The sequence below is a fragment of the Musa acuminata genome, chromosome BXJ2-3, assembly GCF_036884655.1.
Source record: "Musa acuminata AAA Group cultivar baxijiao chromosome BXJ2-3, Cavendish_Baxijiao_AAA, whole genome shotgun sequence".
NCBI classification, from domain to species: domain Eukaryota; kingdom Viridiplantae; phylum Streptophyta; class Magnoliopsida; order Zingiberales; family Musaceae; genus Musa; species Musa acuminata.
The window spans coordinates 40,749,848-40,765,253 of NC_088340.1; the positions used below are offsets into that span (position 1 = coordinate 40,749,848).

The 15,406-nt window shown below is 40.4% G+C and overlaps 3 protein-coding genes and 1 long non-coding RNA gene across 7 annotated transcripts; 3 read left to right on the forward strand and 1 right to left on the reverse strand.

The window, feature by feature from the left end:
• Positions 1-469: 469 nt before the first annotated feature.
• On the reverse strand, positions 470-3,530 carry LOC103978742 (uncharacterized). Its single transcript, XM_009394652.3, has 4 exons — positions 3,349-3,530; positions 2,406-2,601; positions 1,395-1,414; positions 470-764 (listed from the first exon to the last, which is right to left on the reverse strand). The coding sequence occupies exons 1-4, from the start codon at positions 3,465-3,467 to the stop codon at positions 734-736; spliced, it is 366 nt and encodes a 121-aa protein (XP_009392927.2). The 5' UTR covers positions 3,468-3,530; the 3' UTR covers positions 470-733.
• A 120-nt stretch (positions 3,531-3,650) lies between these two features.
• LOC103978741 (CRM-domain containing factor CFM3, chloroplastic/mitochondrial) lies at positions 3,651-10,710 on the forward strand. The gene is made up of 9 exons (XM_018823341.2): positions 3,651-4,644; positions 5,818-6,310; positions 6,410-6,540; positions 7,626-7,970; positions 8,389-8,545; positions 8,619-8,911; positions 9,040-9,099; positions 10,374-10,448; positions 10,526-10,710. The coding sequence occupies exons 1-9, from the start codon at positions 3,790-3,792 to the stop codon at positions 10,613-10,615; spliced, it is 2,499 nt and encodes an 832-aa protein (XP_018678886.2). The 5' UTR covers positions 3,651-3,789; the 3' UTR covers positions 10,616-10,710.
• An 857-nt stretch (positions 10,711-11,567) lies between these two features.
• LOC135608286 (uncharacterized) lies at positions 11,568-12,780 on the forward strand. The gene is made up of 2 exons (XR_010485482.1): positions 11,568-11,770; positions 11,889-12,780. It is a non-coding gene; the product is annotated as an uncharacterized LOC135608286 (long non-coding RNA).
• Positions 12,781-13,683: 903 nt separating this feature from the next.
• Positions 13,684-15,277, forward strand: LOC103978740 (uncharacterized). 4 transcript variants are annotated; one of them, XM_065100988.1, is made up of 3 exons: positions 13,684-14,441; positions 14,669-14,805; positions 15,021-15,277. In XM_065100988.1, the coding sequence occupies exons 1-3, from the start codon at positions 13,887-13,889 to the stop codon at positions 15,208-15,210; spliced, it is 882 nt and encodes a 293-aa protein (XP_064957060.1). In that variant the 5' UTR covers positions 13,684-13,886; the 3' UTR covers positions 15,211-15,277. The 4 variants fall into 4 exon arrangements, with proteins under 4 accessions (XP_064957060.1, XP_064957061.1, XP_009392923.2 ...); XM_065100989.1 differs by having other exon boundaries at positions 13,688-14,441; positions 14,687-14,805; XM_009394648.3 differs by having other exon boundaries at positions 13,750-14,441; positions 14,585-15,277.
• Positions 15,278-15,406: the final 129 nt, after the last annotated feature.

The window sequence follows — 15,406 nt, forward strand, 5'->3', positions numbered from 1 at the left end:
GATTTGGGTATCAGGATTCATTTGGATATTAATATTGTCATTCCAGTCCAAGAAGAAACTACTTGTTGGAATATTTATAGGGAAAACAAAAATCTCTCTCTCTCACTTATTTCTTAATTTAGGGTTGTTTCTCTACTTATTGCTGACAAGAAAGAAACAGAAACAATTTTTTTTTTGTTTTTTTTCTGCTATATCTCATTTTCTTGTGGAACAAACCTCGAGAAGATTGTATGCCCACAAAGAACGTTGTACGATAAATTTTTATATTTATGGATTTTCCTAAATAATACATCAAAATAAAAATCAACCAATTCTGATTCAGTTCAGGACAACAGAACCATTCACCTAATGTCTCTCGAGTGGGTTTGAGAGATCATGATATATTAATATAAAACATTCACTGTTTGACGCTAATGTCTCTCTCACCGGAAGATTATCTAACAAAACCATGACAAAAGAGCATCAACCAGAAGCAGAAACCAAATCACTCGAATAAGCAGAATCAATTATCCAAAGCACGATGAAGACTTACTGCAGTCTTCGCAGCATTGAGTAAGTAGTAGATTAACCGGAAAAAAAAAAACTGTATGTATCTTAAAAGGTTAACAGAAAAGTTTCCACCACATAAGAGGTCGAGAGTTGTGAAGATAAGTGTAGCTCGAAGAAGGTAAATAAAAGAAGAATCCTTGAATGCTCCAAGACACCTTCCAAAATCACCGAAATGTCGTCTTCTTCAAAATATATGAACGATGTCATATGCAAATCTGGATATGTCAAGGTTGGACTTCACAAGACCAAGGAAAGCCGTGCATATGATATATGCAAATTCTAGTTTGTGACTTATTGGCAGAACAACAGAATGCTCACTAATAAAAGTCATGTTGTAGTCCGAATAAATAGTTCACTTTTATAGCCAAAACATATACGTAAATAACTTCAAAAATATAAATCACAACATGCAAGATTTTGGCAAACAACTTCTCATGTATCATCACAAAAACTCCATAATGGCAAACTCGAAGGGTTGTGAGAGTATCTACTCTGGAAGGTTCTCAGGGAAATTACCTACAAATTGTTCTCCTCGAAGCCAGATATTAACCTTTTAGATCAGTTTAACATCTTCAGTTTTCAAGGCCACTTAACATTAGATTGATTCTAAAGATGATACTAATTGTTCATAGATGGTTTATCCTAAAATCAGGAAAATAACAAAGCCTGTCCACCACATTGACCTACTAGAGCATATCTGTCATTTGTTTTAAGAATTATTAATATATAGAATAAGATTAAAACAGCAAGACAAACAATGGTTGAGACCAAACTGTCAGAAAAAGTCGGTAATTTTCAAAAGCACTAGTAATAGCATATAACTGAATTTATAGATAAAAGGATACGTCCAGAACAGCACAAAAGACTGCAAATACATTTAAAAAGAAAGTGTTAGTGAAACATCATAACAGTGAAGGGAAAAGATAATAAAACAGTTGTAAGCAAATGTCTGAGAGATGGAAACATGACATGCAAATTGAAATTGGGAATAAAATGTAGCATGCTGCAAATATTATTAGAAGCAAAAAATTCTTAATATCCATCACCAGAAGCCTTAACTAAATAAACAATGTCTCATCCTGGATGAAAGCAAAATATAGCAAATACCCGACTTTGTCTAAACTGGCAACCAGGCAAGCCTGGCTAAGTCATGATAGATGAATCTCATTTAACACAGATGAAACCACCTTATGGTGCCCAGTCTGCCATGGTCTTTTCCATAGATTGGAGTGGAAAAAGAAAAAACGACGACCAGGATTATCTAAAAAGTTGCACCGGTTTGGGATTTAAACTTATAGCAGTGTCATGAAATAGACTTGGTATATATTTTTATGTTGTCCAGTACGATAAGTCTAGGGTATCTCTTCCTTGCCTCTATGACTTCACCATTAGTCTTTCCTTCATTCTGTTCCAACTAATGGAAGAGAAAATGCCTTTGCTTCCCATGCTCATGGTACAGCATCACCACCAAGTCCAGTTGCCAAGGCCATAATTATATAGCAACAGTTTCATTTTTAAATAGATTTTCTTTCCAAGTGGCAAAAGAAGGCCCTTGGTCAACGCCTGTGGTGCAGGCAGGCAAGACACCACAAGAATTAACATGTTTGATGGATGCATAAGACCTCATGGTAAACACTGATTGCTACTCCTTTCAGATTATGTTAGGTTGCAAGTAGGTTACAATAACAATTTCAGTTCTTATTTTAAATTTTGATTCTGCGCTATTCCAGGACTGAATGTTAGTCCTCTGAACATCTTTCTTCATATAGGGAAGAACTTCCAACGGCAAGAAAATAGCAAAACCAAAAGCACTAAAACAAACTTGAGCACAATAATAAACTTCTTAGATTGTATACCATGAGGCCACCAAAAATCCCATCAACCAAAATCCTGCTCCAAGAGTCGAAGTATGCATGGACAGAAAATTTTGCTTTGGCTGCGAGACTGAGAGAAGCAGCTGCCATCACTATGAAATAAAAGATGAAGCCTGTCAACCCTGTAAATCCCCATATTCCAGCAATCACTCCACCAATGATGGACAAGAAGGTACGACTGCAGTAAGAAGTACAAAATGGCTCAGTCCATCGACTATCTTATTACATGGTCAACAATAATGTACAAGAAGCAAACTGAATCTGAACTTGTAATAGAATAAAAACATTTATCTTCTTTTGTTGCATTGGTGGGATTCTCCTATGATAGACTAATTATAAGGTGTCATGTTCCTTTCTGTCAAAGGCCCTTTTTTAAGCAGTGTTATCAGTCTAAGCTAAACGTTTGTACGATTATGGCATATGTTTTGATATAGACAATATGGTCAAAGGAAATGGAAAAGAAAAGAAACAAACATGCTATATAGTTACTCTACTATTTGTCTAAGAACAATAATTATGGTAGAACTTGCACTTGAAACAACAGGCATATCTGGTCATCATTCTACTTTAAGACTAATTGTCCTTCAAACACCAGATATTAACCATGACACACATCAGTACAATAAAATCTCTTACATCTAATTCGTCTACATATTTTGCCGGTTCTTCTTCTTCTTTCTTCACACCCATAAACAATTGGAGCTTCTATAGTATCTGCTCATCATGTAAAGAGGTTTTCCATTACATTCATGATCATTCGGCTGCCACTAATGGTCATTCGGGATCCAATTTTAACACCATAGCTTACATCACGGATTACTTCTACGTGACGAAAAGGAATAAGAAACTCAAACAAGTTTGTTCTTCGGAGGACCCAAGGATCCACGAGAGCAAGCATGGGCGTGATGCGTTTTGGGAGGGTTACCTATAGTAGATCGACTTAATGTTGCTCTGGAGATTGTCGACGTTGAAGATGGGCAGATCATCCACAGCATCCCCGAGTGATTTATTTGCCGAGGCTCTCGGATCTCCTTCCACCGCCATAGCCGCTCCTTAGGGTTTGTGTTGGGGACGGAAGGAAGCGCCCGCCTGTCGTTGGAATTGGATCACAACAATATAACGGTATTAGCATTACCGCAAGATCAATATAACGGTTTTGGTATCGACGCTACAATTATATAACGGTAAACGTTATTTTAACCAGATCAGAAACGCTACCACAAAATATCCCCCGTCTCCTTCAGCCGCATCCTTATCCTGTCGCGCCTCTCATGGCGCTGCTCGTCTCCTCTCGTTCTCCTTCGAGCAAAACCTCGAACAGCTTGTGAGCATCTCAAGAAGTAGGAGAAGCAAGAAGCAGAGAGACATGGCTCTCCTCCCCGCCGCCAAAATCTCGGAGCTCTCCTTTCACAACCCTCTCCCCCTCTGCTCTCGCCCCTCCCTCGTGCTGTCCCTCTCCCTCATCCGCGGCCGCTTCCGCCGCCTCATTTTTTCCGCTGCCGCATCCTCCTCCTCTTCCCTCCGCCTAGCCGAGAGCGGGGGCGGCGACTCTGACTCTCGCCGCTCTCCCAGACACCGCAGGAACTCGCGGGATGACGACGACAGGCAGGCCAATGCTAATCCCAGAACCCCTGTCCGCTCCCGGCTCCCATCCGCGCCCTGGCTCCAGCAGTGGGCTCCTCCTGATCCCTCGCCATCGCCGCCATCTCCGGAGAGAAAGCCAGCTGAGCCCGACGCTGGTCGAGGCGGCGCCATCGAGAGGATCGTATATCGGCTTCGGAACCTTGGGCTCGACTCCGATGATGACGAGTATGAGGGTGAAAGCACTAATGAACCAACTTTGTGCGGGGATGAGAGATTGGGGGAACTTCTGGAGCGGAGCTGGAACCGGCCAGATAAGTCGCTCGATATGGGTCGGACGCTCCTTCCGTGGGAGAGGGAAGACCACGGAGGGTTTGCCAAGGAAAAGGACGGGAGGGATGCGAAGCGGAAGAGGGTGAGGGCGCCGACATTGGCAGAGCTGACGATAGAGGACTCGGAGCTACGGAGGCTCCGGCGTCTGGGGATCATGCTGAGGGAGAGGATCACGGTGCCCAAGGCAGGTGTCACACAGGCCATCACCGAGAAGATTCATGATGCATGGAGGAAGTCGGAGTTGGTTCGGCTCAAGTTTCATGAGACATTGGCCAACGACATGAAGACAGCTCATGAGCTTGTCGAGGTTGGTTAAATTTTTTGTCCTTTTACACAATAATCAGGCAAAATGTGTTTTTTTTTCCTGATTATAGTTGTTTTTTGACCTGCTTCACTTAGCAATATCATTACAGTTATCTAGTTTTGCCTCTTGCTGTTTGCCGTATGCTGCCAAGTTATAGGTTTTAGATTTGGCTAACTGTTTAGTTCAGTGGAGGTGGCATTTTGATCTAAAGGATTCAACGAATTTCTTATTCTACGTTCAATTCATGACTCGACAGAGGAGATAATCGACAAGAAACTTCTTCACTGTCTCTGGTTTGAAGAATGACCGAATAAGTAGGAACTAAAACAAACTAAAGTTAACTTAGATGTTCGGTACCAAGCTTTGTTGAGTGCCAATCAGGGTGCTTGCCATGCATCTAGTTGCAAATGGATCTCAAAGAAGATATAACTAGATATTTCGTTTCTTAGACATATTGTCTCCCCTAGTACATGGATTATAACTGACTCCATATTTGCCTATGATAAAAAATTACTGCTTCTTGTGACTAAGGTAACAAGTTGCTAAAAACTGAATGAGATAATAATTTTTCTTAAATACTGAATAAATTAAAATGATACTGGATTTTCCTAGGCTCAGATGTGTTGGATAATAATCTAAAAATAGTGTCAGACATCCATATTAAAGAATCATATTGCTATGGTGGTAGATGCACAGAAGAATTCACCTTGATTACTAAAATTGTCATCAATCATATTCATGGAATACGATACACTTGCAAGATGCCTTGATAGTGACTCAAAGTCTTGTGCTAAAGAGCGTGGAGGCCTCTTACTAAGTTTCAGTTCTGAGAATATCAATTTCAAATATACCTAGCCCCTTCTTAAAAATTTGGTTTTCATGGTTCATATGAGTTTTGAAGCATACCTTGGCGTTACTTCTTAATCTACATTCCTGATGTATTGTTGCTATTACTTCATTTGAATGCAAAATAAGCCATTAAAAGGGGAAAGCTGTTGCTGATATCCAGTGGTAATATAACAATAAGTGCCTCTGTAGTAATTTCATCTTGATCCATCTACCTTGCTCAATTGTTAGTGCAACAAATAATTTCTGTATCCATGAAGGCTACATTTGAATTTGTACCTCTGTTTGAGAACTGAGATGGCCTAAAACAAATCATCTTATCATGAACAGCGTCGCACTGGAGGATTGGTTATTTGGAGGTCTGGAAGTGTCATGGTGGTCTTTCGAGGGAGCAACTACAAGCGTCCTTCTAGATCTCAATCTTTAGATGCTCAATCCAATTCTACAGGATTATCACATGAAACTGAGTCACTATTCATTCCAGATGTTCCAAATACCACAAAGTTGGTCGAGGATGATAATTGTGTTACTTCCTCAAAAACTGAACAGCCAAAACCATCTGAAATGAACCTTGAATATGATGAAAACATGACAGAGGAGGAAGCAGAGTACAATGGCTTGCTTGATGGGTTAGGTCCTCGATTTGTTGATTGGTGGGGAACTGGAATTTTGCCTGTTGATGCTGATTTGTTGCCTCAAAATATTCCTGGCTTTAAAACACCATTTAGACTTCTTCCTACTGGTATGCGGTCACGACTCAATAATTCAGAGATGACCAATTTGAGAAAGCTAGCAAGGACTCTTCCTTCTCATTTTGCCCTTGGTATGCTTAGTCCAAATTAAAATTGGCTTTGTGTTGATCTTGTTTCTTTGTTGCCTCTTGCATGCTCATGCTACTACCTCAACTTTTTTTTTGGTAAAGGGCGAAACAGACACCATCATGGTTTGGCAGCTGCTATTCTGAAACTTTGGGAAAAAAGTTTGGTTGTGAAAATTGCTGTTAAACGGGGAATTCAAAATACAAACAACAAACTTATGGCTGAAGAGCTGAAGGTTAGTATACTTTTAGGTGTCTTCAGTCATTTTCCTCCATGTTTATGTATCCATCTTTATATTCTTAGACCTGAATCATGATAATTAGCTTAATTGTTTATCTTTTAAATTGAAGGCATGTTCCTTGACATATACTTTCATTTTTTCACATGGAGGTATGCTCCTTTGGACCCTAGATTTATTGCTTCATCTTAAATTTGTGGTCTGTGGTACTCACTATGGAAGTCTAAACTTTAAAATAGTTTCATAGGCATTTTACATGCCTTTACTGAATCAAGCTTGAGGTTCCCAAGCCAGATCTAATGTTGAACCTAGTTAAGTTTATAGCATATTCAGGCTTTTGTTTTTTCTGTAAGGCCTTTTGGTCCACTCAGAGGCTTCTTTATGCTGTACAATCTTGTTTGAGAAAATAGTTGTGGCTTCCTTCAAACTTCAAACAGTTCATTGATCTTTTTCTCTCATGTGATTATTTTAGTGAATACCTCTACATGAATATCTTTTTCTTTTTCTTTTTCTCTTCTGTGGTTGTCATGATTGCTGTTCTATAATGTTTTTTTTGTAGTTTTTAAGTCTTCCAGTTCCAGCCTTCTGGATGATGTTAACCACATAACCTCCCATTTTTTCCAGATATTCCACCATTGGCTAGATCCTATGTATCAAGTGGTTATCTATTTTTCTGATTTTCCTCTATCCTGATCATTTGTGATTCCTCCTTGTGGCATTTCTTTTTTGAAATGGCTTAATGATTTTCTCTCATCTCTTACAGAGCTAACACTATCCCTCAGCTTACTACAAATCCAATAGGAAGAATGATATGCTGTTCTGCATATTTTTGGTCTCCTTTGAAGTTTATTGTTGTCTTGAAAAGCTTTACATGAAATATTTCTCACTAAATGATACACTAGCTTTATTAATAAATCTGCACATATTGCAGTCAATTGGTGCCTTATAAAATTGTGTGGTAATGCATTGTTGTCTTACTGATTGGAAAAATTGGAAAAATTATGAGGAGATGCATAGGATGAACGTTTCTCTTTGTTGCTCAAAACCATGGTTGATGCCTAAATTGTCACACTGTATTATAGGCTTTGACTGGAGGAATCCTGCTGCTCAGAAACAAATATTACATTGTAATTTATCGTGGGAAGGATTTTATTCCAACAACTGTCGCCACTGCTTTGGCTGAAAGAGAGGAACTAACAAAGGAAATTCAAGATGCTGAGGAGCAAATGCGCAAAAGCATGATTGGAGAACCTTGTGTGGATGCACTTGAGGAGCATGCACCTGTTGGTACTTTGGCTGAATTTCTTGAGGCTCAGGCACGGTGGGGAAGAGATATATCCTCTGAAGAACGTGATGCAATGAAAAAAGAAGCTTTAAGATCTGAAAGAACCAAGCTGTTTAAGAAAATTGAACAAAAGCTTTCTGTTGTAAGTTATCTCCCTCTATGGCCACTTGATGGATATGCTTTCTTGAAACTTATAAGTGTTGACTCTTTTTAAATTTATTAAATCTGTTTTTTTTATTGAGTAAAAGTAATCTGCCTGCGAACCTGAATAATCAAGTAGTCCATGTTTCTTGTTGCTGTAAGACGATCAATATGGAATTGTTCTTTTTCTGTTGGTGTGGCATATGCTACATATACCTGCATCTGCTGTAAATTTTTTATGCCTGCTTTTGTGATGTAATTTTCTTTTGACATTTGTGCAAGTTGCACCATCTGGGGTATAAAGTTTTAGTATTATGATATTTTATTTGTGATTTCTGCTACCTTTCTTGGTTGTTTTTCTCCTTTTAAGAATTCTATAGTATTCAGGCTGAATGTTTCTTTTGTCACTGCATGGGCAGGCTCAAGCAAAGAAGTTAAGAGCTGAGAAACTGCTCGCTAAGATTGAAGCATCCATGGTTCCGGTGAACCCATCTAATGACCAGGAAACAATCACCGATGAGGAACGATCTGTGTTTCGCAGGATTGGTTTGCGGATGAAGGCATATCTTCCTCTTGGTCAGTTTCTGTTACATTTGTGGAATTATTGCTTCCAACTTTTACCCTTATCATTCTTCGTACCCATATACAGGAATTCGTGGTGTTTTTGATGGTGTAATTGAAAATATGCACTTGCATTGGAAGCATAGAGAATTGGTGAAATTAATATCAAAGCAGAAGACCTTATCTTTCGTTGAGGACACCGCACGACTTTTGGAATATGAGAGTGGGGGGATTTTAGTGGCAATTGAGAGTGTCCCCAAAGGTTTTGCACTTATTTATTATCGTGGGAAGAATTATCAGCGGCCTATCAGCTTGCGGCCCAGAAACCTTCTAACGAAGGCAAAAGCATTAAAACGTGCTGTAGCAATCCAGCGCCATGAGGTTTGTTCATTTTCTTGTTTCTAAAATTACAAGAAAATGAGGTCCTATCAGTCTCTCAGATACAATTTTCATCAGTTTACCTGAGATTCTAGTCTTAATTTTTATTGTGCCTTAAATTATTGGTGCAGGCCCTTAGCCAACACATAGATGCGCTCGAGAAAACCATAAAACAGATGAAAGAGGAAGTGGTATGTGCCCTTGTCATTATACTCTTTAGTAAGAAACAGTTAAGACTGAAATTATCTATGCTGTATTAGGTGGACTTTTCCTGTCAAAAATAATTAAAAAATCATGTGATTGTAACATGACATAACATGTTTACAATGGAGTACGGATATGGTTTATAAATCTGTGTATAATGTGTACAAGAACCTCAGTGCTACATTTCTCTCTCCTTTGAATGTCAAATGTTGATTAATATAATGTTTTACAATATAGGCAATTGATATAAACCTAAATTATATACAAATCATAAATTGAACTTCTACTATTTTCCAATAATAAATTTTGTGTCACTGTCTTTTGGTTATTTGTTCATCAGCCCACCAGAAGACAAAAAGATACCCATCTTTGCAAAAAGTACATATGAGGAATCAAACTGTTCGACTAATAGTTCCAGGTTAACTTTTGGCAATCGTTGGAAACCTAGGGTGTAAGAATTGCAGAGATTGTCTTTTTGGCCACAACATGACTCCAAAGTAACATGGAAATTCTTGTGAAGCTTGCTAGTTGTTAGATCTGTAATTATCTCCATTGTGGTAACTCTGAAGGCAATTGGCATGAACAATAGGTTATATCTTTTTAAGCTTATATAGAAGGGTGAACAATAGGTTATATCCTTTGAAGCTTATAGAGAAGGGCTATCAACATGACCAGTAGTTTATGTTCTCTGAAGCTATTGCAGAAAACAAAAGCCTTTACTTAAATGCATTCCTACTTAGAATTATAATTGGCACCTTTATCTTGGATGGTGCATAATATGTTAGGCATGTCAAAGAAAGGATAGCCAACTCTAGTATCATGAAAATGAGAGCATAATGATTCAGTTATCTTTTTTCCAAATTAAGTGCAGTATTTAAGTTTGTAATTATTACATAGTTATCAACTTTATTTGAGCACTCCATTACCAAAACTGACTAGGATCAAGTAGGATGTTCATGTCTTCCTGATCTTGTCTTTGATCAGGTGGCTGGTACATGATGTCAAAATAGCTGGAGAGATTCTAGTAGATATAGAAATTTTGTCATGTTGGTGTTATTAAAACATGCTTTGCCTCAAATGGCTTCAGATAAATTTGAACTTCCAAGAGAAGTGGCAATATACTCTGATAGGTGGAAAAATTATGAATGCTGTAGTTGACATAGCCCACACTGGAAAATCTTTATTCTCTGATGTCACGAAATCTGTTCCTTGTTGACTGATTGATTGCGTTAACTTTCTTATTACTTTCTAACTCGTACAGGGGATCTCAGAAGACGAGTTAATAGTTGCTGATGACTGGAAGACTCAATCTGATGACGATTCATGCTCCAGTAACGTATGTGTTGGAATGCAACTTAATACCGTCACGTGCATGTCATTTGTCATTTATTTAAAAAGTATCCTGCATTGCAGATGGAATATGAAGATTCCTCTCTGGATTCTGAAGATGATGATGACAGTGTCTTTTATGATTCCAATGTTGATGAAGCTTTAAGGTCTTGAATAGAGTACTTTCTAGTAAATCACCAAGCTGGACTCTTTTGCTCAATCATTGGTTACAGGAAGGCATCCTTCAGGTCATCTTGTTGGAGGTCAAGGTTAGTATTTGTCTTCCTAATTCTCTTCGGTGGAATTTGTACTAACATGTATAGTTCTGGACAAAGAAACTAAATGAATAAACAAACTTATATGTGCTCTAAGATGGCACTGGCAGCAGCCTGAATGATAAATGTTTCAATCTAGAGTTTGTTTGTTTTTTTTTTTTATGATTTTTCATGTGCTGGAACTTGGTGTGATCACCTCCACTGGAAAACATTATAGGCTGCCCTAGATGGAAACAAGATTCTCTAATCTGCATGCAAATAATAATGGAGAACTTGTATGGTTATTAAATGGTATTTTCATCGAAGGCTTTGGAACCATCTATTAAAAATTTTGGAATAAAATGATTTATTAGCAGAACTTCTGAATTATTAAAGCCTGTTTAGCATCTTAGATATTTTAGAAATATCATATATAAATGTCATATGTTCTGGAAAGTAGTTCATCAGGCTTGTTATATTCTTGTACCATTGTATCTGGTTTTGGAATCAGTCGTGTGATCCAAAACACATTAGTTACTGCTAGATCTTAGTTTGGAAGTCTGACTTCCTTCGATAGTTCATTCCTGCTATCTTAGGTAAAAAAGTTAGAAGATGGGGCAACTTAAGATGCCCTATTTCACCCAGTTCCTGAACTCTGCTCTTTCATGTTTTTTGTTAATCTACTGTCCTGAAAATTCTTATAGCTGATCCTTTTTTCTATTAGCTTTTATCCAATTCTAATTTTAAAAAGGAAGAAAGGAGGGGACGAGGGGAGAGCAAGAGCAAGCAACAAAACAGAGCAAGAGGGAGGGAGGAGGAGAGCAAGGGTTTCCATTCTTACCAGTCCTAGAATGTGTCCATGGAATGTGAGTGTGCCGTTTTTAGCATAACTCATCCCTTTTCTTGCAGATATTTTTGGTAGACTAAGTAGTATCTGCAGCCAGTCAATTTCTATGGTAGTTTAGAAACCAATTTGGGATTTTCTTGGTTTATTTCAAAGGCATAAGCAAAATCCACTTAATCTTAAGAAGGTTTCTGCTGGTTATGAGAGGAAGCATTGATACCGGTGATCTAGGTAAGTATATCTTTTTTACCTTTGGCTTCTTGTCTCTTCCTTTCTCTCCTTTGTTCTTCTTTTTCCCCCAGCTTACACCTAGGCTGGCACACCACCATGTGGTATCATATGCCAACAGCATGTGCAGTTCTGGCTGCTTGCTAGCATGAGGCTATGCTGCTGATTCAGAAATCTTTTGGAGGGAGTGAGGGAGGAAGGCATGTCTGCCTATATCTTGTAGCAGGGTGGAGGAAGCAGCAACACAGTCGAGCGGTAATGTTGATGTGCCCGAGCAGCACCGTGTCAGAAGCTGTTAAATAATTAAATAAAGGATTTGGGCGTTGGTGAAGGTTAACCACCTGGTGCATCCGGTTTTAATGATTAAAACCGAATGGTTAGTCCAGGTTGGTCGGGTTTATCAGACACTAACCCTGTTTCAAATCAAATCAAGCTAAATCATCTGGTCCACATCCCTTTTTCCGGTTGGACTGGTTAATATTGGACCGGTCTTCTAATCCTTGGTTGGGAGCAAGATGAGACTTGAGAGAACATTTCAGTTTGTCTGCAAATGTGTGAAGAGTGTTTGTTGTTATCTTGGGCATCATGGGGATTGAGAAGCTCAACTTCAAATGGAGGTGTCCACGTCACTAATGTCACAGTGAAAATGGACATATTGACTGTTGTGACTCGAAAGGATATGGTCCATAATAAAGCTGAAGCAGATGGGGACAATGATTGGTACCAAAGGCTTTCTAATCTTGTCATCTCCACAATGCATGTTATTATCCACTGCTTCCGTGATAACTATATATCATAGCATAACAAGGGATTTCTTTTCCACCTTTAAAATGTTGTTGCAAATTTTACTCAATTATCACATCTTATACTGGAAATAACATGAGCTGAAGAGGTTGCTTCACTGAATGTAGTTCTCAACATTGTGCAAGCAATGCATGTGGCATGCTCTTGTTGTGTATTAGACTCTTATTTGGCTTTATCTTGGATTAGTTATTCCATGTCTTTGTTCTATACCATTGAATTTTCTTTGTGAATGCTTCTGTTATCCTTTTTATGCTTCTGCTGTCCAATCTATCTTCCAGAAAATCTCAACAAATTTGCACTCTTCTGTGCAGAAAACATGTTGAAGATGCCGCCGTGTTTAGTCTCCGAGGTTGGTGGCCATTAGAATCTTTACATAGCCCTCCCTTCCAGCACACCATTTAATTCATAATCTTCTCTGTTGTTCTTTCCCCTCGTGTATTTAAAGCCAGTAGTTCTCTGTCTTCCACAATTTTGAATTGTATTTTAGTTATATGGTGGGCTGGTCTGAGGCACCATCGTTCCAAATTACTGTCAAGCATAGTCACTAAGCATACCACCATTGCTTTAAGCTGACTGCTTAATGACACTGAATTTTACTTCAAATTGAATGGTCTTTGCATACTTGGAAAGATGGTTCTGAGGATGCTTCCAGTTAGCGTTCTTTTCTGCAACTATATTTGTCTGTTACAGTTACTATGGGATGAGAGTGCGATGTGCAACTTTACGCAACTATTCACCTCTTCTTTTTGGTCTTTTTTATGGGGATAAAAGGCTTAGGTATTTTATCCATATATCTGATTAATTCAGGTCGCATGAGCTTTTCTTTTTTTGTTTTTTTGGGGAATAAATTTAGGCAAATTAAAATTGTGGGTAGGAACACGTCACCTACCAGCAACAGGGCTGTGTCACGTGGATTTCACGTGTGTCCAAGAGCGGCGACCTCATCACCTCCTTATTGCCTACGCGTCAACCAACGAGTCATTGCCTTTGCCGATTGGGTTCCTTTACGCTTGTAGTGGGGACGCCGAGATGGCTACCCACAATTGTGACCCGTCGAGACAAAACCGACATACCCCGCTTTCGTCCTCGGTATCTTTTCGGGTGATTGGTCTCTAAGCAGATACCGAGCCTTGCTTTTAATTTCCCAAAACGCCCTTCCACCCAGCATTAAAACCTTCGACGACTCTCCACCCTCAACCGGTTCCTCTCCCTCTTTTCTCTGTCGTTTCTCCCACCGGCGGTGCCTGTAACCGTCGACGACTTCGCACCCCCGCTCCCGTAGAAAGCGCGGATCCTGTGGCCGCCCGGTCGAGCGATGAGCGGCGGTTCCATGGCGGCCGCGGAGGACCCACCTCCCAACGAACTGGACGCCAACCTCCGCCACCGTCTCCCCTTTCCGAGATGGGGCGACCGGCGGATACCCCGCCGCGGCAGCGTCGACCGGAACGGCGTAGATCGGACCCGCTCGGAGGCGGCGCCATCCGGTAGCCGTGGGTCCCCTGCGGGGCAACGGAGCTGCGGCGGCGGCGGCGGCGAGGACGGGGGGTTGGAGGAGTTGAGAGCGAAGCTGATGGGCCATCTCCAGGATGCTGCGGACCGGATGAAGCTGGAGACTCCGGAGGCAGCGCGAGAGACCGCGAGGCCGTGGAACCTGAGGGCGCGGCGGCCGACGAACGGGAACGGCCAAGGGGGTTGCGCCAGCGCGGGGGCGCCTACCGCGGCGACAGACGAGGAGGATAAGAGGAGGAAGAGCGGACTGACGGTGTCGCTGACGGCGGACGAGATCGAGGAGGACATCTATGCCGTGACGGGATCGCGGCCCCGGCGGCGGCCGAAAAAGCGACCCCGGGCCGTGCAGCGCCTGCTGGACGTAAGCCTTTCTAATTTTTCCCTGTTTTATTTCCCTACGATGCTTTTATGGCCGGTAATATTTCTTTGGTTACCTCTCCGCCAATCAAACCACCCTTTTTCTTTTCGCTACATATCATATTTCGATACCATTATTCCCTGTAGCACTGATGCGCTACTTCTACTGGTGACAAAACGTCCCCACGCGCGTACACACGGACGCATTTCTCCCCATGTATTTGTACGTAGCTCACAGATACGTGTCAGGTAACTATTGGAAGCATCGCGAACCGATTCTCGCGTGAGGTCAGTTGGCTGGGTCCCAGACAAAAGCCACACACGTTGGTTGGCCGGCCGGCGGACAGAACATTCTCTCCACATGTTTGGTAAAAGCATAATATGTAGCCAAGCGATAAACGCATTATTTCACAGCTCTTTATGTTATCTTTGCTTTGCTATGTATGTATATATATATAATCTCTGACGTACATATGTGCGCTGGCATGCAGGTATGTATGATGTATAAACTAATAAATGATATTTGTGGTTCGTCATCGGTTACCGATAAATGACTCGGTCTCGGTTTACATGTTTTGGCCAGTCTCTCTTCCCAGGATTGTGGCTGTCCGAGATCACGGTGGAGTCTTACAAGGTTGGGGATGACTGAGTCGCTGACGCTGCCGGCTTCATCCCTGCAGAGCAAGACTTGTGTTGCTGAAAGCTATGTTACATGTAGTTGTTTCCTTTTACATTTTATCGTTTCTTGTGAGCATTTGTGGTTCCTCTGTTAAGGAAACTATGCAAGACAAGAGATGCCAGTTTAATGATCAAACATTGTATAGTTGTTCCCTCTTCTCAGACCTGAAGCTCCTCAGCAGTAAAATGAAGGCGTTTTACCATTAAAATGGACACGTGTATACGACGATGAGAAGGGTAAATACGATTATTATTATTATTATTATTATTATTTGGGGGCCGAATCATTGG

Bases quoted from the DNA above. Each gene is read 5' to 3' on its own strand.
- LOC103978741 (XM_018823341.2), top strand. From the start codon at position 3,790: ATGGCTCTCCTCCCCGCCGCCAAAATCTCGGAGCTCTCCTTTCACAAC. The intron at 7,971-8,388 runs GTAAGTTATCTC...CTGCATGGGCAG, and splicing joins TTGAACAAAAGCTTTCTGTT to GCTCAAGCAAAGAAGTTAAG. The intron at 9,100-10,373 runs GTATGTGCCCTT...TAACTCGTACAG, and splicing joins AACAGATGAAAGAGGAAGTG to GGGATCTCAGAAGACGAGTT.
- LOC103978742 (XM_009394652.3), bottom strand. From the start codon at position 3,467: ATGGCGGTGGAAGGAGATCCGAGAGCCTCGGCAAATAAATCACTCGGG. The intron at 1,415-2,405 runs GTATACAATCTA...ATGTATTTGCAG, and splicing joins GGATTTTTGGTGGCCTCATG to TCTTTTGTGCTGTTCTGGAC. The intron at 765-1,394 runs GTATCCTTTTAT...TGACATATCCAG, and splicing joins TCTTTTGTGCTGTTCTGGAC to ATTTGCATATGACATCGTTC.
- LOC103978740 (XM_065100988.1), top strand. From the start codon at position 13,887: ATGAGCGGCGGTTCCATGGCGGCCGCGGAGGACCCACCTCCCAACGAA. The intron at 14,442-14,668 runs GTAAGCCTTTCT...ATTTGTACGTAG, and splicing joins CCGTGCAGCGCCTGCTGGAC to CTCACAGATACGTGTCAGGT. The intron at 14,806-15,020 runs GTAAAAGCATAA...TGTTTTGGCCAG, and splicing joins ACATTCTCTCCACATGTTTG to TCTCTCTTCCCAGGATTGTG.